The 21,272-nt window shown below is 47.6% G+C and overlaps 1 protein-coding gene across 1 annotated transcript; it reads right to left on the reverse strand.

Annotated features, from left to right (window-relative positions):
* Positions 1 to 15,207: 15,207 nt before the first annotated feature.
* SRXN1 (sulfiredoxin 1) lies at positions 15,208 to 21,052 on the reverse strand. The gene is made up of 2 exons (XM_016148891.2): positions 20,813 to 21,052; positions 15,208 to 17,422 (listed from the first exon to the last, which is right to left on the reverse strand). Exons 1-2 carry the CDS (start codon positions 21,035 to 21,037, stop codon positions 17,219 to 17,221), a joined length of 429 nt encoding a protein of 142 aa, XP_016004377.1. The 5' UTR covers positions 21,038 to 21,052; the 3' UTR covers positions 15,208 to 17,218.
* Between the last annotated feature and the right edge of the window lie 220 nt (positions 21,053 to 21,272).

A 21,272-nucleotide genomic window follows, 5' to 3' on the forward strand; every position in this document is an offset into this window, starting at 1 on the left:
GATGCCTTGACTTGCTCCTTCCTGCACTATAAATTGGGTCCCTTCAAGCTGTGACATCCTGGACACTGCTGGGGGGAGGTGAGGCAGGGCGGATTTCTTGCAAAGAGCTGTGTGAGGCCTCGAGCTGGACACTGTACCTTGGTTTTCCTGTCAGCAAAATGGGAATGATAGAGTACAGACTTCAAGGCATGACTGTGACGTCAAATGAATTAATGGCACCCAAGTCCTTGGCTAATGGAGGTGCTCCAGGCACTCATTAGTGGGTAGAGGCACAGGGACCGAATCCCAGCTCTGCCACTGAGCTCAGTCTCTCTGCCTATAAAATGGGGTTAACGTGAGTCACTAACTTCTTAGGATTATTGAGCGATTCGAAATACAGAGGACATTCTTAGCATCCAGTAAACCTGAAATAGTGAATAACCATTATTGATGGTAATTATTCTAAAAATGGTAGAGAATAAAATGTTACTGAGAAGCCATGTGGGAGCTCAGGAGCCTACGTTCACACCCCAGAGGGGACTGTGAATTTGACACAGCACAACTTCAGCACTGTATCTTTTGTGTACATTTCTGTTTGGTTATAGAGACCATCTTTCAAGCACAAGGCCACCTCCTCCCACTGCCTCCAGCAAGGCTATACCTGTGAGCACACTGCCTTCCTAAAAGGTGCTGCAGATGTAAATATCTAGCCTTGAAACCGGCCCTGGAGTGGGGATGTGGGGAGTTCAAATCTAGGCTCCACAACTCCCTACCCGTGGAAACTTAGACATGTTACCTAATTGCTCCATGCCTCAACTTCCTCATCTGATAGAGAAGTATAGTAATAGTACTCGCCTCTTGCAGTCGCTGTAAGGATTGAGTGGGTTAAAATGTGCCCCATGCCTGGCAAGCAGAGAGCATATCATGTGGGACAATGTTATTATCTTCATCCACTAATGGGTAAACCAAGTTTCTTCACCCAAGAGAAAGAACTTGGTTTAAATGATCAGTTGTGATGAATACTGGCTCTGAGCTGGGATTAGTTTCATTACACCATTAGAAGTCCCAACTGGTAAACTCATTGTCTGTGAGATAGATATCCTCTTTTATCCCTTAGTGATTTTTTTTAGGTGAATGGGAGTCTATACCAATAACCCAGGAAAAATGGATAAGGGAAAAATGTAACACTGAGAAAATGTCACCTCTGAATTTTTTTCCAGAAAGCTAGGGAAACACTTTATCCTGATATTAAAAAATCTTCGATTCCAGTTTGAGATGTGTCAAGTGAGGTAATAGGGAGTCCCTGAAGGTTCTTGAGAAGCAGAAGTGTGAACTTAAGATGCCAAAACAAGGTAAGAAGGAGAGCCTGAGTGGGGACGGGTGGTGTTCGATTGAAGACACAGATGAAATAAGAACAAGCCATGGAAACACGTTAGAAGAGAGCATTTGAGGTAGAGGGACCATTGACTGCAAGGGCCCTAAGATGGGAGTGAGCCTGGCAGGTTCAAACTCCTGCCAGGAGCCCAGGGTTGGGCAGAGAGGGGATGGAAAAGGCAGAAGGTACAAGGTGAGAGAGGTCACAGGGTCAGATACGTAGGGCTTCAGAGCCATCGCGAGAACGTTTTACTCTGAGTAATGTGGAAGATCATCATGAGCTTCTGAGCAGAGGAGGGACAGGATCTGACTTAGGTTTTAAAGGGATCCCTTTGGCTTCATGTGGAGAATGAACCGTGGGGGCCAGGACAGAAGCTGGAGGCTCAGGAAGGAGGGTGGCTTGTACCAATGGGATGTGGGTAGAGGTGGTGAGAAGTGTTTAGATTCTGGATCTGCTATGAAGAGATGAAATTCAGGGGTTATTGAAGGACTGTCAATATCTGTCAAAATTACAAGTGTACGTACCCTTTAACCTAGTATGTCTGCTTCCAGGACCTAGCCTACGTTTATACTTGCATTAGGTGAAATGACCCAATATGAGAATGTTTATTGCTGTGTGAAAGGAGAACTGAACAGACTGGATGGAGCCAAGTGTGGGTGGCAATGTAGAGATAGTGCTGGGGGAGTAAGGATTGGAGCTGCCATCTGGAGAGCAAGCTGTCAAGTTAAATATATATGTATATATATTGGAATGTATAAAATACGGTCACCAATTTTTTTGTATTCCTACCATGGAAAGGTGAGTCTATACACCCACTCTCTGAACCTGGGCTGATCCGTGACTGCTTTGAACAAACAACTATGGTGGAAGTGATGCTGTGTCAGTTTCTAGGCCTAGGTCTTAAAAGACTAGCAGCTTCCACTTCCTCTTTCTTGGAATGATTGCTTGGGGAGAAGCCAGCCACCATGAATGAAGTCTGACCTCCTTGAGAATGCCATGCTGTGAGGAAGTCCAGTTAGCCATGGAGAGGTGTTCTCTAGGATGAGAGGGCGCGTGTGTAGTCTCAGTTGACTCAGCTGATAGATACCGCATGGTTCAGAGACAAGCCACCCTGCCGAGCCCTTCCTGAATTTCCGACCCACAAAATCACAAACAAAGTGGTTGTTTTAAATCTCTAAGTTGAAGGTAATTTATTGTGGTGCAAAATATAATCAGGATACATGTAGCCTGTGATCCAGCAATTGTACTCCTATTTGTGCAGTCAAAATTCTCATACAGCTCAGACAAGGATATGGCAGTGCTGTTGTAGTGGCAGAGAGTTAGAGACCACCCAGATGCCCATTACTGGGGTGGTAGGGAGGAAAACGTGGTAGATGCAAACCAAGGAACTCTAGTCAGCAATTAGAAGCCACAGGTCGAACCACAACCCTATCCAAATTAAACAGATGAGCAATAGAACAAAAATATATTTAAAATGCCTACACAGAATGCAACAATACAATACAATCATATTATGTTCCCCAAGAAGGCTTACACATCAGAGAACACACATGGACCCCATCAGAATGGGTCTGCAGAGGTGCATAAAGTGGGAAGGCGAAACAAGATACAAGGAAATAGAGAAAAATAAAATAAAATAAGGGATGTGCAAGGGTCAACGATAATAATCTGCCATGAACTGAGTTGTTTTTTTTTTAACTTGACTTCCTACATTCGGAATTCAAAAAGTAGTAAAAAAGGCAAATAAAATGAATGTCTATATATATGAGATGATGGTTTTATTACAGCGTATCCACATGATGGAGTACTGTGAACCATGGAAAAGAACGGAGAAATTTGCTATGTACTAATATGGAAGAATCTCCAAAATATATCGATAAGGGGAAAAATGATATGGAAGCATGAGTATACTACGTTTCCTTTTGGAAGGGAATAAAAGTGTATGTATTTGCATATATGTTTCTAGACAAGTGGTATCTCTATGGACGACTATCCCAGAAACTTGTACAAATGATGCTTCTGGGGAAATGAACCAGGTGTCAGGGGACAGGAGTGGATGGGAGATTCCAGAAAAGCAGGTACTTGTGTTCAGAGGAGCTGTGTTCAGAGACAGAATTGCCACCAACATTGGGACTTCCTCCAGGCCAGGCCCCTGCCAGGTGCCTGGACTCAGAAGGGAAGCAGAGCTCACCCTTCCCTGCTCAGGGTTCTGATATTGCCCCGCCCATGACGTGACCTTCACCGAGAAGACCCTGTGCGATTTGAGCGCTGCTCATCCCTTCCCTACTCCCCATTTCCCACTGTGGTTGTAAACACTCAAAAGAAATATAGAGAATAATAAAATAAAACCCTATGTCCTCTCCAACCAGTTTAAGAAAGAAAACTTTTCAAACATAACTGAGGGTGTAGTGGTTTTAAAATATGTCCACAAATTCTTTGACACTCCTTCCTTCAAAAGGTGGCATCTAGTTTCCTCCACCTCTGAGTGTGGGCTGGGCCTAGTCATTGCTTCTGATGAAGAGACTGTGGCAGAAGTGATGTTTGAGGCCAGGTCACAAAAAGGATACAGTTTCTGCCCAGATGTCTGTCTGTCCCTTTTGGAATCCAGTCACCATGTTGTGATGGGATCCAGGTCACCTGGTGAGGTCCATGTGGAGAGGAACTGAGACTCTGCTCTCATCACGTCCAGCCCCAGTCAGGCCTTTGGATGACTGCAGGCCCAGGCGACATCTGAATGCAACCTCCAGAGGACTAGAACCACCAAGCTAAACCACTCCCAAATTCTTGACCCTCAAAAAACTGTGAGATATAATAAATGTCTATCGTTGCTTTTATTTTATTTTTAAATACTTTTTTAAAATTACAGTTGACACATTGTCATTTTAAACACCACATTGCGAGGTTGTTACGTGGGACAGATAGCTCTGATAGACAGCCCCTGAAACCCCTTCCTGAAAACAGTTCCCGGCGCCACGCCAAAGAAACCACATCTGATATTTATTATTTCTATGAATGTTTTAACTTTTACTACACGTGTGTAAATCCTTACTCAATATATAGGACTGTACTTCATTCTTTAAAGTATATAGAAATTTTCACAACAATACATACGTTTGTATTTGTAATATGCATCCTACAACACTTGTTTTTTTTTCCTTCCTCAGTATTCGATGGAGATCCATCTGTGTTGAGACAGGCAGCTGCACTTCCCTTTTCATTGTTGTATAGTATTTCATTCTATTATTAAATACTGTAATGTATTATCCGAAACTTCATGGCGATGAACATTTGGGTCACTTCTGGGTTTTGCTATTATAAACAACTGGTGGTAACATTCAGTTGCCCTCTATGCTTCTTCATAGGGCAACTTCCTGTCCTTCGAAGTCTCAGCTGTAATATCACCTCACTGACCATCACTCCTAGCTAACAGGCTCTTTGTCCCCAGTGGCCCCACTGAAGCTGGTCTCTCTTGGTGCTCTCTCTATTTTTCCCTCCAGCACCTACTATGTTTAGTTAATATTTAGTTATCTGGTCCATTCCTTGAGCTGGAGAGTAAATTCCATGAGGGCAGGGATGGTTGAGGGTTTTCTCCCCAGTCTCTTCTCCACCCACACACACCTAGCAGAGGGCCTATAACACAGTAGGCCCTCAACAAAAGTTGTATTAGGAATGGCTGAGAATAGCTTCCTTACTTTGGGCTTCGGTTTTCCCATCTGCATGGTAAAACCCTTAGATCAATTTTGGGGTGACTTTAGATTTGGCTTCTAAGAGAAGCCTCAGTAGCCTCCATAGTTATAGAGAAGACCTTCAACTTGCACTTAACATTTTGGAGACCATTTTCTATTTGCACATAAAGAGAACTTTTGCTAATTTTAGAACCTTGTGTCCACCTGAGAGATAATCTCTTCATGTTCACAAATAAGGAAACTGAGGGCCAGAGTGGGGAAGGGACAGGTCCCCAAACTTAGAAGGCAAAGCAGACCTGAAACCAACTTGGGACTCTTCACAAGAGAATTGATAGGTCTCTCTGGTGGGGAGCCAGGCCTTCCTGGGGTCTCCCCCAACGAGATACTAGACCCAGGCTCACAGGCCTAATCCCAGCCTCGCTTCTCCCTACTCCCTGCTCCCCCCGCCGCCACAGGTCGGTCTTCTTAGGGACTTCCCTGCAGTTTCCTGCTGGGCCAGGCCTTGGGAGCCCCATTGATCCTCTGACAGCCCAAGACAGATCGTCAGGGAGTGTGTATTCAGGTGCAGGCCAAGCACATGGAGGCCAGATGAGAATGGGGTGGGGGGTGTGGGGCCCACTTGGGTGGGGGATAGAGGGCTGGGGAGAGCGAGGATAGAGGATCCCACAGACACCTGCCTCTTCTCTCCCTCTCCACCACTCCCACCCTCCTTGGGGGTTCTGCTCCCCTAGTCTCCTCTCATTGGGGTGGGGCTCACCCTGGCCCCTCTTCTCTCCCTGGCCTGGGAGGCCTCAGGGTGTAGCAGAGAGAAGTTGGGATCAGGAGTAAGCCTGCTTGGTTTGAGTGCAGCACAGGCCCTCCTGTGAGAGTCAGGCAGATGATGGCTCCTCCCAAGTTTTGGTTTCCTGGGGACAATAAGGAGGGAACATGCTTCACATGGGTCCAGTTGACAGTGAGACTTGCCCCATAAATGTCTCTGTGGCCCTTCGCTGGCCTCTTAAAACTCCTGCTGCTCAGGTCCTCTCTGGTTATGGAAGCCCCCAGCTGTTTTCCCTAACTCATCCTACCCCCAGAAGCAACAGGGGTCAGGTCTGTTGACTCAGGAGGATTCCCGGAAGAGGTGCCTGGGGCCGCTCAGTCCTGTGCTGGCGGGAGTCCAGGTGCTGCCTCTAGGCCTTAGGTGATGGGTGTGTGTTCCCTCTTGAGGTGGCTCTCAGCTCTGTCTGTTGGTGGATTCTCCCTTCTCCTTCCAGAAACCTGTCCCCTGTGGCTTCTGCAGGGTAATGTGGTCCCCCAAATGGCACATGCATCTCAAGTGGGTACCCGAGCATTGTGTGGTGTGCAAGGGGGTAGGGACATCCGGGGAGCATAGGCTCAGAGGGGGCGGAAGTAGGGCGGGAAGAGGAATGGGGCTCACTGGGGGAAGAGGAGGCTTAAAGGAGAAATGAGGATGTGGCGGGAACAAGGATTCAGAGAGATAGACAGGGACTTGGTGAGGGCCACAGGGTCTCAGGCTAGGGGCAGAGGGAGCTGGCAGAACAGAGGGAGGATGGGTTTCAGATGTGGAGGTTGAAGACTCAGACCAGAGAAATGAAGGCTTGGATGGGGGATGGGGAACAGAGGAGAGGGTCAGTTTGGGGATCGGTGGGTTCACACAGTCCACTGCAGCCCGGGAAGGAGGATGGCTGTGCCTGTGGAGGTGGCACCAGAACAAAGCCCAGGAGCGGCCTGGGCCCGGCAGCTCCTTCCCAGCTGACAGGCCCTGAGCTAATTATCATTAATGAGCAGCTGGGCCCAGTCTCCTGGGATTTGCATGGGTAGCTGCAATCAGCACATCAGCACCTCTGCGGATGGCAGCAGGTGCTAACCTTCCAGGGGGTGGCAGTTCAGGGAGCTGAGGTGAGGGCTTCCCTGGCCTTGTGTGGGGCTGGGGAAGGTGTAGTTTTGCCTTCCCTGTGATTAGGAGATTGTAAGAGGGCAATCTCCACTGGGTGCAGGGTGCAGGCATTAATTTTCCACCCTAGGCCAGGCCAAGGGAGAGGGTCCTGGGGAGGGGACAGGGGTTGTAGCCCTCATAAACCCTAGGACATTAGGCTCGGAGTTCCTTAGATCGTGCGACTAGCCACCCAGTGCAGAGATGAGGGAATAGGCCAGAGAGTAGTAGTGCGTTGCTCAAGGTCACACAGCACAACAGAAACACTTGTTGTATGTGTCCGTGCCAGATGCTGTCCAAAGCACTTTACTAAGTCCTTACTAACAACCCTAGGAGGTGACTATTATTAACCCCATTTTACAGATGAAGAGACAGAGGCACAGAGCAGTCAACGGTCAGAAAGTCCCACAGCTGGGATGTGAACCCAGTCACCCTGGCTGGCCCCTGCAGGGGTAGTAGGGCTAGGGAGCTCTCAGACCTGGGCTTCCCCTGGCCACAGCGGCTGACAGTGCTCCTCTCCCCCCATTCGCCTCTCTACAGGGATGCCGATATGTTTGGTTCCTCTGGCAGGGTTGGGAGGTGAGACTTAAGTATAAATAAATAAACAGGGAGCAGATGGTGGTGGTGATGAGAGGGTAGGACAGGGAGGGGCAGGGCCAGGGCCTCCCACTTCTCCTTGGGAAAACATTGCTGGCCGAAGCAAATGGATTCCAGACTCAAGGCCTGGGAGTCCCTTCCCCAGGCGTGCTCTCCTCTTTGCTGGTCTGAGACCAGGCCCAGCTCTTGGAGAAATGGGGGGCTGGAGCCCTGAGTCCTAGGTTCTGCCTATTTCTCATTTCCTTCTCTTCTTCCTGTGTGGCCTTGAGCAAATCATTTTACCTCTGTGTGCCTCCATGTCCCCATCTGTCAAATGAGAGAAAAAAGAATGAGTGGAAGGCGGTAGTTAAGTTTCTATGCAAGGGGCACTTCCTCAGAGAAGCCTTCCTTGATAGCTCTAGGCAAACTTTGTTAGAGTAACAGCTTAGAGTATCAAGGAGGATATGGGCATTTGTGTCTTTCATTTCACAGCAGCCCATTCAACAGATATTTGCTCAGAGTCTAACATGTACCTGGCACTATGCCATCCTCAAGGCTGACATACTGACCAGAACGTAGTTTTTTCTGTGTAGCTCCAGCAACTGGCCCAGAGTATCTACTAATAAATGCTTGCTATTTGAATAAATGAAAGCGTGAGTGGGTGGAAGAGGAGATGAGGTGCTGCCATGTGGAATCTGCGCCGCTGGGGTGAGGGTAGAAGTGGACAAAAGATGATGTGGGTGAACAGCAACAGGGAACAGTCAGCCCTCCGTATCCACGGGTTCTGTATCCACAGATTCAACCAAATGCAGATTTTTTAAAATTCCAGAAAGTTGACTCCTGAACAATATGGTATAACAACTATTTACATAATATTTACATTGTATTAGGTATTATAAATAATCTAGAGATGATTTAAAGTACATGAGGGGATGTGCATAGGTTATATGCACATACTATGCCATTTTATATAAAGGACTTGAGCGTCTGAGGATTTTGGTATCCATGGGAATTAATAACAGATCCTGTGCAGATACTGAGGGCTGACTGTATTAAACAACAACAAACTCACAGTGCGAAAGTCATTCATTTTTAGTATCTCCCAGTTCTTCCAATAGGCCAAGGAGAAAGTCTCCAAGGATACCAGTAACACCTTTCTAATACCTGTGGGTTTCTCTCTCACTTCCTCTCTCTTTTTTAACCTTTAGGAAGCTGGTCTTAGGCTCAGAGCTTCTACAGGCAATGGTATCCAGCTAGAATTTGAGAATATTATCTTGTTTCCATTTTATTCATTTTGGTCAGTTACTTTTTAATTGTGGTAAGAGATTCTGATTTTTCATGTATGTTTGGGTATTGCCGGTGGGAGTGCAAACTAGGCCTGGAGAAACTCTGGAGATGTTTGGCACTTTCTGATAAAGTGATTGTCTGGGCCCAGGGTGGTGATGGGGGCCTGACTGCAAAGAGGCACAAGGAAACTCATGGCAGTGATGGAAATGTTCTGTGTCTTGACTGAGGTGGTGGTTACATGGGTGTGTATATTTGTCAAAATGTGTTGCACTGTATTCTTTAAATGGGTGAGTTTTATTGTATGTAAATAAAACCTCAATAATGTTGATGTAAAAACACATGTTTTAAAATTTAAGTCAGTCCCCCAAGCCTGACTTAAGATGTTATATACATAAGATATAAGTACTTAAGATAATAAAGACAGATGCCATGTAGGTGTGGCCAAAGTCAGAAGGTTGTCTGCTAGGCAGTAAAGTTTGGAAAACACAGAGTCAATGAATAAATGGGTAGATAGGAGACAGAATGAATGAACGAGTGGGTAAAGAGCAAGTGAATGAATATCTACCCCATCTATGGCAATGAGTCCATTCTGCAAAGCCCCAACACATCTGGTGGTCCTAATCAGGGGTTGTCCTATCTCATTTGTATAACTCCTGCAATGGGGTGCTCACTACCTCATGACATAGTCCTTTCCATTGTCTAATAACTAGGACTGTGTGAAAGACCTTTTCTTGTATTAAGCTGATGTTCTTGGTGACCCCCTGCCCTCTGCAGCTCATAGTCACATCCGCTCCCCTACCTGGGGACAGCCCAAATGTCACCTCTCCCAGTCTGCTCTTCTGTGGGCTCTTCATCCCAGATACTTAGCTGCTCTGCCCACCACCAGGTTCTGCTTGCACAGAACTTACATCGTGGTGGGGCAGCAGGACAAAGAACAAGTTAACAGGGAAATAAACAAAACAATTACAAGCCACGAAGAAAGGATAAAGGTGAGAATAGTGTGGAGACCATGGGAGGTATGAGGAAGCAAGAGAAGCCTGAGTTGACATTGAGCTGAGTCCTGAAGGATATGAAGGAGCCAGAAGAACCAGAGGAAGGGCATTCCAGGTGGAGGCAAGAGCCAGTGCAAAGGCCCTGAGGTCAGAAAGCATTTGAGAACTGTGAGGCAGCCAGTTTGGCTGTAAGAGGATAAGCCGGGGAAGAGCAGGTCATTCAGTGCACTGACGATGAGGAGCCTGAAATTGTTTTCTAAAGTTGATCCTCAAACACTTTTAAGCAAGGGGTGATATAATAGGACTTAAATTTTCATAGATGCTCAGTAAATACTTACTAAATTAAAATGAACTGAAAGCCCTTCTTGTTCCAATAGTTTGACATTTCCAAAGTGAAAATGATATGCCCTCAATGACACGCCTGACCGGGTTTGATATGCCTTCAATGACATGCATGACTGGGTTTGAATCTTGGCTCTGCCTCATCCCTGTTGTGTAACTGTGGACAGGGACTTCATCTCTCTGAGCCTCAGTTTCCTCATGTGCAAAGTGGGGATAATAACCTCATGGGGGTTTTGTGAGGATCAAGTGCCTTTATATTTGGAAAGCATTTAAACATTGTCATAAGTGCTTTCTGTTTGTTAAATAAAATAAAAAAAAGAATGAGGATGCAGAACGTGATGATCCTGACCCCTGCAAGGAGAGAGTCCTAGGTTGGAAGGCGGTGGATTTCTCAAACACTTGCTACAAAGAGAGAGAGTCCCTAAACCAGATCTGGAGGCAGTTAGGAATAATGTTGTTTACATTGTTTATATTGACAGCTACATTTATTTATGTCACATGATACTGATTTTCCATTTAGGCTATCTCAAGTTTCCTTAATTTTTTAAAAATTGAAATAAAACAGAAACAGATTTAACAATTCAAAAACAATGTTCTTTTAAAGTGATACCAAGCCCTCCTGTTCCAAGTGGCCCAAATCATGAAGGAGGCTTTTGATGGGATTTGAAGAAACTTATTTTCTAAGCTCATTTCCTCATTGTGCTCATGGGGAACTGGGGCCCTACTGTGAAGGATCTGGAAAGAGCTGATGAATTCCCGAATCAGGGGGTCATCAGAATCCACCCTCTTTCTATCCCTCAGATCCCATTCTATCCACTGGAAAATTCTGGGGCTCCATCTTCGAATTACATCTAGATTCTGATCACTTCTCTCCACCCTGGTCTAATCTACCTTTCCACTCAGCAGCCTTACATGGTGCCTAGGTCACTTGGAGGAAAAACTGAAGTCCTAACCACCTAAGAGGTGCCTCCCCAGCTGACTGGGCCCACCCCTCATCTCATCACCTACAGCCCCTGTCCTTGTCCCATCCAGTTTGCCTCACCACACTGGGGTGCAGACCCATGCTGGGAGCTCCTGGGCAAGTCAGGGACCTGCTCCTAGCCCCTGTGTCCTCATCTGGAAAGAGGTAAGACTAATTAATGAGAGTGATCAGCCCTATACTTTAAAGTTACTATACTTTATCTCTATTTTACAGACAAGGACACGGGCTCAGAGAGGTGACTTTCTCTCTGGGACAGCTAAAGCCACAGTCCCCTTCTCTGTAAAATGAGGACAATAACACCTCCCTCCTAAGGTTGTTGTAAGGATTAAATTAGCTAAATAAACGCTTAAGCACTTTGTAGTTGGCACACAGTAGGTGCTCAGGAAATGTTGGCTACTATTGCTGTTTTGAGATGAGCAGTGAACTTACTTATCAAGGTCCCACAGCAAATAGGTGACAAAGCCAAATTTCAAACCCGGGTCTATCTTAATCTTACTCTTTCACTTGTACAAAATAATAACAATAATAGTAACAATGGCAACAACGACGACAACAGTAATAGTAACAACACCAACAATAACATTTCCCACCCCATATGGTAGCACTCAGGGTTAGCATAAGGTTATCAGGTGGCAGCACCTGCCTTGTGCCCACGGTTTGGACTACGAGCATGGATTCCTCTTGCCCTCTGGCTTCCTCCACAGGGACAGGTTGGTGGCCAGCACAACCTCCCGCTGGGGGCGTCTCCCAATCCCACTGCCTGGGGCGGGGGTGGGGGGAGGGGTGTCTCAGCAAGCAGGGGCCCTAGGTGGCCCAGGGAGCCCCCCCCTCCCGGGGGAGGCGAGCGCGGCTCCGCCTCTGGAAGGAGCTGCGCGGCCTGGAAGACATTACACGGCTGTCGGCTGGGGGGCGTCGCTCGGAGTTCCGGAGGGGGTCCCGGCGGCGGACGCGCCGGGTGAGGGGACGGCCCCGCCACAAAGCGCGCTTTGTTCTGCGCTCCCCCCGGGAGCTGGAACCAATGGATTGGCGGCAGCTGAGGTCATCTGTCAGGCAGCGCCGGGGGTCAGACCCCGGGAAGAGGCCGCGAGGGCGGGCGGGGCGGATGGGCTGGCGGGGGTCAGTGTGTGCGGGCCCATTAACCAGGCTGCTCTCGCCAGGGGCTCTGCGGCAGGTCGCTGCTCTGATAGGGCACTCAGTTTGCCCGCGTGTCCAGCAGGGAAGATAATTTCTGTCCTGTCCACCTCTCCAGACTACTGTATCAAGGATGGAAGCAATGATGATGATGATGATGATGATGACGACGACGACAATGATGATGATATTGGTGGTGGTGGTTATGACAGCCTCTGTAATGAGCACGCTAAGAAGGTACTACAGTTGTGATTCAAACCCCAAAGCCTGAGTCTGACGCAAGAAGCAAATGTGATTTGTAACACGGAGTGGAGTGCCCGTGTATGGAAGGCAGGCGCAGGTGACCTGCAGCCCCCTTCTCACCTAGGGGTCAGAGAGCCTCTTCCTGGTGCCCTCCTTTGACCCTGAATTCCAGACTTGGTCTGCCTTTTGCTAGGGCTGACAGGTGGAGCTGCCCAGACCTGAGTCCAGGGACCTGTTGGAGATCAAACTCCTGTCCCCCGGGGTCCAGGGTAGAGCAAGGCTGGAAACCCCTCCATTTGTACCCCCAGATAGGTGACAGATCAGGATCTGAACACCTTCCTCTACCCCCTATAAAGCCAGGTTCCATTTATTCATTCATTCACACCCCCATCAATCTGTGCCTCAGTGTTCTCATTCGTACCATGAGACGATTAGGCTTCTAAATACTTGATTTAGGGTCCTCTGGAGTGTGTGTGTGGGAGGCAAGACCATCAAGTCCAGGGAGCCCCAGAAATTGCCTGAAATATTTGTGTTTCTGAAGGAAGGGACCATGGCTTTCTTAGGATTCTTAATCATGTTCATGAGCTAAAACAGGTTAAGAAGAGGCACTGGTTGGAGCGAATGTAAGGAAAGCAGCCCCTAAACTCTGCTGGAGGGAGAGGCACTTGGAACAGCCACTCTGGAGAGCAATTCACTTAGAAATTGGAAATTGAGCTATGTATTGGCCAGGCTGTCCACTCCTAGGTACACAGCTGAGAGCACAAAGAGTGATGGGTGAAGATGTTCACAGCAGTAACTTAACTGTAAACCCCTAAATGCTCATTAACAGGAGAATGACTAATAAATGGTTATATTCAGACCCTGGAACACCATGCAGCAATGAAAAGAATAAGCTAGACCTATATAGGATTTACTTACTCAACAGATATTTATTGAATATTTACTATGTATCATATACTGTTTTTGGCACTGGGCCTACAGTGATAAACAAGACAGATGAAGGCCTGTTTCAAGAATTTATTTTCTAGTCGGTGAGATCATCATAAACAGACACATAAGATAATTTCAGGGAGTATGATAAAGGCCATGAAGAAAATAAAATTGATTAAGGTGACGAAATGATGGAGAACGGGGCTGTTTTAGACAGTATCGTCAGGGAAGGCTTTTCCGAGGAAGTGACCAGAATGAAGGAGATTCTGGAAGAAGAGCAAAGATACTAATGAGGTAGATGACTAGGGCACATTGCCAGGGAATAAATGAATTTGCAAAATAATGTAAATAAAAGAAAGCATTTTTTACTTATGCACATATACACACTGCAAAATTAGAAGGGTATATGCCAAATTCATTAAGACGATTGTCCCAACTGGGGAGGACAAAGGGACAACCAGGACTGGGACTCATAAGCTGGGCTTCCACTTGCTTCTGATATTTCAATTTTTAAGCATTTAATTACTTAGTCTTTGAATATCTTAATGTTATAAAGGTAAATATATTAACTTGTGACATTAAAACAATTGTTTAAATTATGTGAAGAGGGTTGTCTTCATGGCAATGAAGGGATTAAAGGATCCCTACATACTGCATTTTATCAGACCCAAGTCCTGGAGGCAGTGGTTTATTTGGGGAGGAGACACACAATTGGATCAGAAGAGCCCAGAAGAGACATGTGGCTCAACCTGGAGGATCAGGAAGCTTGGAGGAGGTGCCGCCTTTGTGGAGCCTGAGACCATTGGGTCCAGCACCTCCAGTGCAGACTAGGAGACAGTCTTGGAGAGGCCATGATACGTGTAAGGCCACAGACCAAGAGCAGTCAGTATTAAGTAGAATAAATAGAACCGGAAACTTCCAGCTCCCAACTAGGTCTCCTTCTCATGCCTGGACTCCCTGCCTTTCTGGGCAATGATGGGCCTCACTCTCAGCCAGGTGTCCCCACCCACCCTCTTCCCGTAGCTCTGCGGGCATAGGCTCAGCCCTATTCCCGCATGCCAGAAAGCAGCGCCACCTGCTGGCATAAGAAGGAGACGCAGCTCTCAGCCTCCACTGAGAACAACCAGGTTTCATCTATCAAAACCCAGTTCTCCCTTAAGAATGACCAATCCCTTCCACTCTAAGTCTGTTCTGCATTTCCTGTCCAGTGCCAAGAGGAGCCCCTAACGTTACCTTACTTGTGAGAACCATATCTGCAAGAAGAAAAGGTGCTTTCAGGAAGGGGCAACCATTCTGGCACTGTAGCCACTGGATACAGGATTATTCACGTGAGAGTGGCACCTTATAACAGCATAGTTAACAAATCACGTCCTTAGCTTCCTGACCCTTGCTACAAACCTTAGGGACAGACAGTCCATTTGACAGCTTGGAAAAAGGGCTTGACCAATGTCACAGCAGAATGGGTGCATAAGCTGGCCCTAGAACACAGATCTTCTGGGAGCCAGACCAATGGGGGTGGAGAGGGTATCACCATGTTTGAAAACAAATGACAGTCTAGATCAGTGCTTCTCAGCTTGTGGTCCCTGACAGAAGCAGTAGCTGCATCACCTTGGAACCTGTTAGGAAGCAAATTCTCAGGCCCTACACCAGACCTACTGAATCAGTAACTCTGGGGCTGGAGCGTAGCCACCTGTGTTTTAGCAAACCATTTTGAGAACTTGAACCATTGGTCAAAAGCAATTACACCCCTCTTTTTTTCTAAATAAATTTTTATTTGGGAATGATTTTCGATGTAAAGAAAAGTTGCCAAGATAGTAGAGAGTTCTCACATACTTGGCACCCAGCCTACGTCAACGTCTTACACATTACATGGTACATTTGTCAAAACTAATAGACTGACATTGGCATGTTATTAACTGAAAACCAGACTCTATTTAGATTTCTAGTTTTTCTACTAATGTCCCTTATTTTTTGTTGTTGTTCCAAGATCCAATCAAGGATATCACACTGCATTTAGGACTACATTCCTTTTAAATTCTACTGGTCACCTCAGTCATTTTCTCCTGTTATCTTCATTACTAAGTTGGGGAAACTGAGGCTTAAAATGCTCGATCAAGATCCCTTAGCAGGGCAGGGAGAGCAGGGCGCCCCTCACTTTGTACTCTTCCTCTACCTCTCCCCTTTCCCCCAGGATTCTTGGTTTTTGGAGGCCCCTTTGGAATGTCCCACCTGGCCTATCCTACCCCACCAGTGCAGACAGAGAGATGCCCCTACTAGAGTGGGCTCAAATCTGGGAGAGATCCACTCCCTGCCCCATGAACTCTGCCCCTAGATTTGATGGCCAGGACAGTGTCTTACTGACTTCTGCCTGGGCATGAATGAGATGGGGTGGGTGGGGGGACAGACTGTTATTTCCTTATACAAATCATTCGTGATAGATGAAAAATGCCACAGATTATTTTCAGTTTTTCTAAGAGAAATAGTCTGTTTCCCCTTGAATGTGGGCCAGCCTTATGATGTGCTCTGAACAAAGAACTTAGCAGAAGTGATGTAACAATTCCAGATCTAGAACTCAAGAAGCTTTGCAGCTTCTACTCTCATTCTCTTGGAATCTGAGGCCATCATGTTATTAAGCCTAAGCTAACCTACTGGAGAGGGCACATGGAGGAGAACCAAGTCATGCAGGCAACAGCCTACTGACTGCCAGACAAGTGAGTTAGACTATTCTAGACCATCCAGTCCCATCTGAAGTGACAGCTGACTGCGTGCAGTCCCAAGAGGGACCCTAGGCAACATTAGCAGAACTGTCCAGATGAGCCCAGCCCGAACTGCCAACCCACAGAATTGTAGGCAAATAAATTATTTGTTTTTATCTGCTAAGTTTGGGAGTGGTTTGTTACACAGCAAAGGCAAACTATTACCCAATTCCTCATTTTTCTTTTGGTAATGGAATTCCAATTTTATCTCAAGCAGCAGTGTGCCAGTCCCAGGAAATGAGATATAACCAGTCAACTCGCTTGTGACAATTCCGTTCCCTGCTGTCTTAGCTTTCTTTGCAGCTAGGGTTGGCAAGGGAAGCTGGTGGGTCAAGGAGACCTAAGTGGAAATATTCAGAGAGAGAGAGCAGGCAACATGCCTCTGAAAAAGGTTTGACTTTATGATAGAATTTCACTGGTCCAGCTGGTTTGACCCTTCCTCCTCCCCCACTCCCTTCTTCCTTGAAGACACACATGACTCATGGTGGTACAGCAGCCATCCTGTAACCATGAAGTGACAAGCAATGATGTGATGTGAGCCCTAACTGAGCCGCTAAACCAGTATCATTAGCCACCTGTCTCCAACATTGATGCTATGTGGAAAAACAAATTTCTCTTTGTTTAAGCCACTGGGAAGTATAGAGCTAAGTGTATTCCATATAGTAACATATACAAAGACAAAAAGTACAGAAATATCCTTGTCCCTGAGAATCTGGAACCAGCAGCATGTAGCTCTCCAAACCCATCTCATTTCTCATTTTATCCTCTCAATAATCTCTTGAGAGCAAAGACACAAACCATTTTCACAGCGGTGGGAATTGGGCCTCCCACACTGTTCAGTAGTTATGTCCGAGGTCTTGCAGCTAGCAAAGAGGGTGCTTAGAGTCAGACCTCCCTCCAGGAGCAAAGAGAATGCACCACTAATACACCTTCTGGATGGTCCAGCCCACTGGAGGCTAGGTATCTTCTGGGCTCTTGGGAATAGTGGCAGGTGCTAAGGAGGGTGCTATTGCAAGTCCGGTGTGGAAGCACCCAGGTATACCCTTAGGTCCGAGAGGGTGGACTGGACAAGCTTGGCAGGGATGGTCTCTCGCTGCAGCTGCTGGTAGGCTGCATAGCGGTGGCAGCCCCCGAAGGAGTAGAAGTAGTTACCACCCTGGGCCCCTTTGATCCAGAGGACATCGATGGGGGGCACGCTGTCTGGGTCCTCCTGGAGAGAAGGAGGCACAGGAGAATGAGCATGGATTAATGCTTGACAGTTTGCAGTCTTTGTTAGCCTGTGTTGAGCTCCTATAGGGTATTCACGTTGGCTTGTGCTGGCTTGTGAGAGACACTGTTAAATATTTAGGATTTTTGTGATCTGGCTGACATCACCTTGGTAGCTTAGCAATCAGTCATGGCGAGAGAATTTATACCAGGAAAATGGGCAGATGCTACAAATCAGGGCCTTTTCCCCTCTAGACACCAGGTTGTTAAGAATTTATAACACACCAGATGCATGTATATCTGTATATATCTGCATATGCTTAACACACACACCATATATACCTGGCACTGTTCTAGACTCTGGGGATAAGATACAGCTGGAACAAGACATAGCCCCTGCCTTCATGGGCTTCAGTATAATGGAGCAGCTGGAAGGAAGAAGTGAGTGTCAGAGTGATAAGTGCTCGAAGACAACAACACAGGTTGACATGACAGGGATGGGGGCTCCATAAGGCCTCTAAGAGGTGACAGTGGAGCAGAGAACTGAACACAGAGAAGTCCACTTTGGAACACAGGGCTGGAATAGTTTAGAGTAAGAGCCTGACACCCACGTTCAAATCTCAGCTATTTAATTGCTACATGACCTTGAACAATTAACCTCTTTGTGCCTCAGTCGCCCCATCTATCAAATGAGGATGAAGTAAACAAACCCGCTTCATAGAACTATAGGGTTAAATGAGTTAGTATCTGTAAAGCACTTTGAACAATGCTCGGCACATGGAAAGTGCTCCAATTTAGATGCTGTGAATTACCTGAAAGAAAAGCATTCCAGGCAGAGGGAACAGCAAGTCCAAAAGATCTGGGGCTAGAACAAGTTCACTGTATTGGAGGCATGGCCAGAAGGCCAGTGTGATCAGAGTGGACTCAAGGGGGTGTGGAGGAGTAGAAGAGGTTAGAAAGGCCAGCAGGAGCCATGCTGTGCAGGTTTCTAAGAGCAGTAGGCAGGCCCTGGAGCATTTTAAACATGGGGGTGGGTGACGTGACCTAACGAATATTCTATTAAGCTGTCATGGGAGAGCAGCCTTGGTGGGGTGGACAAAACAGGGATGACGGAAGTGAGGCCTCAGCAAGTATTCAGTAGAAGACAGTGGCATGGGTGAGGGGGTGAAGGGGACAGGGAGAGGTGGACAGGTTTGGGATAAGTCTAGGGGGCAGATTAGAGGGGAGTGGCAGAAGGGGTGAATGTGAAGGAGAAGAGAATTTACGTTGACTTCTTGTTAGGGGCCTGCAGCCGAGGAGAGAATGGGTGGTCTGGGAAAGCCTGGGGCAGGGCTAGATGGAGGGTAGAGGATGCTGGGAAGACCCTATTAAGTGTGAGCTGCCATTGGTCCACAGTTTCTTTCTTATTATGTTGCTCTGATGTATTCATTTATCCATTTATTCCAGATATGATTATTAAGCAGTAAGTCATGAGCATTTATAAGCCAGGGCTCCAGAACCGAGGGCAAACCTGCATTTGAATCTCAGCTCATCCATGGAGCAGCAGGGGGACCCTGAGCAAGTGGCCTCACCTCTCTAAGCATTATTCCTCATCTGTAAAATGGGATGGAGAGTCAAGAAGCTAATGTATGGGTGGCATGGATCGTGGCCTGCTTGGCAGTGGAGCACTAACGAGGGGAGGGGCAGCCATGTTCGGTGCTGGTGGCATGATGGAAGGTGTGCAGAATAACAGCTCCCAAAGATGGCTGCATCCTAATCCCTGGAGGCTGTGAATATGTTACCTTACATGGCATGAGGGACTTGGCAGATGCACTTAAGTTAAGGATCTTGAGATGGAAGATTATTCTGGCAGAAGAGGAGGTCTGATGTTGCTGGCTTTGAAGATAAAGGGAAGATGCCCTGAACAAAGGAATGTGGTGCCCACTAAAAGCTGGGAAAGGCAAGGAAATGGATTCTCAGAAAGGAATGTAGCCCTGCTGACACCTTGATTTTAGCCCAGCCAGATCCATTTTGGACTTCTGGCTATAGAATTATAAAATAACAAGTTTGCATTGTTTTAGGCCACTAAGTTTCTGGTAATTTGTTACAGTAGTCATAGAAAACTAATACCTATCGTAAGCAAAGACAGGTCTCGGTTCTTGCCTTTACAGAGCATATGGTTCTAGGTAGGGTGGAAGACAGGTATCTAAACAGCCCATTAAAACCCAGTGAGATCAGAACTATGGTGGTGGGCATGCAAGTGGTTAGGGGCCCACAGGAGGCCCCTAACCAAGTAGGGACCATCAGGGAAGATATTAACACTGAGACAGGAAGAATGAGGCATTAGAAATAATAAAGAAGATGGAAGAGTTTTCCTGGAAGGGGAAAAAGTCTGTTTAAAGGCCCAGGGTGAGAGAGAACATGCATGGCTAGATCCTCCATGCCAGGCTCTGTGTTGAGGAAAAAAGCCAAGGCATGACGAAGTCTCTGTTCTTATAGAGTTCACATGAGGTGGGGCAGACAGACAATGAAACATGAACAAATAAAGGTATAATTTTAGGTGGATATAAGTGCTTCATGGGGAAATACCAAATGTTAAGGGGGCAGGCTAGAGAGGCCAGGGGTTACATCAACCAAGGCAGACAGGGAGGCAGAGACCTGAACCAAATGAGGGAGAAGGCCCTGTGGTTACCTGGAGAAATGGTTTCAGGTAGCAGGAACTGCAGTGTAAACTCTAGGACTGAAAGACATTTGAGGGAGCTGTAGAGGTGTTTGGTGGGGCCTTGGGTCTTGGATGGTCACCTTCTAAGGGTCTGGGGGAATGGGACCTAACCTGGTACATACGTTTCCTCCCTTCCCCTAAGTTCCTGCCAGGATCACTCCTGTATTCTTGAACATCGTCCTTCAGTGGTGGGGCTGACCCCTGTTCTCTCCCTGTTACAATTCAAACAAGGCCTTCCTGGTAAACAGACATGCCCAGTCCCCCTGCCACTGACTGTTACAACCAGAAGTGACAGCACAGCTTATCTCCAGATAGTGTGGTGGCCATGCTCCTGGGCACTGAGCTGTGCCACTTTCTAAGTGCCTGACCTTGAAAAGCTGCTTAAATCCTCCTCAGTTTTCCTCGTCTGTGAAAGAGGAACAATAATAATATCTGCCTAATAGGCTTGACATGAAGTACTGAAGACACTGCAAGTGTCATCTTTATAAGAGTTAGCGATCGTTATTTTAATCATCTTGTCCAATCCCCCTTGCTCGAGTGAGGAAATAGAGGCGCAGAGAGGCTCAGTTACTTGTTCAAGGTCACACAGTAACTGCTGAGCTCCGGTAGAGTTTGGAACCAGTTCCCTCTCGCGTCCAGTGCGACCTCCCTCCTCCAGAGCCCTCCCTCCCCCTGGCCTCCCCGGGGCCTCACCCGGATCGTGTCCACTAGACTCTGCACCTTCGCCGGGTCCAGCACAGACGGCAGCGGCCGGATGAGCACTCTCAGCGGCACATTGTGCACCGTGGCGATGCAGCCCGAGTGGATGCTGCCGCCCTGAGCGCCGCTGCTTGGTTGGGGTCCCTCCGGCGCCCCTCGGCCCGCGCCCATCCGGCCCGCACCCATCCCACCCAGTGCTCCTCCCGCGCGAAGCCCCATTGTGCCGCCGCGGCTGGTGGCGCCGCCTCCCCGCGGCCTTAACCCAGCCGGGACGTACCATTCTGCATGGGCGGACGGGGGGCCCAGGTTTCGATCGCCTTTCTCCCCCGGCCCCGCGGTGGTTCGGCCCCAGTCCGGCGCCCCCCAATGCGACGTCGGCTCGGCTCGCTGGGCGCCGCGGTACAGACGCGGGGCTCCGAATCTCCGCCGGGGGGCGCCTCGCCGCCTCTTCTCC

This window comes from Rousettus aegyptiacus, unplaced genomic scaffold (assembly GCF_014176215.1).
Source record: "Rousettus aegyptiacus isolate mRouAeg1 unplaced genomic scaffold, mRouAeg1.p scaffold_m13_p_12, whole genome shotgun sequence".
NCBI classification, from domain to species: Eukaryota; Metazoa; Chordata; class Mammalia; order Chiroptera; family Pteropodidae; genus Rousettus; species Rousettus aegyptiacus.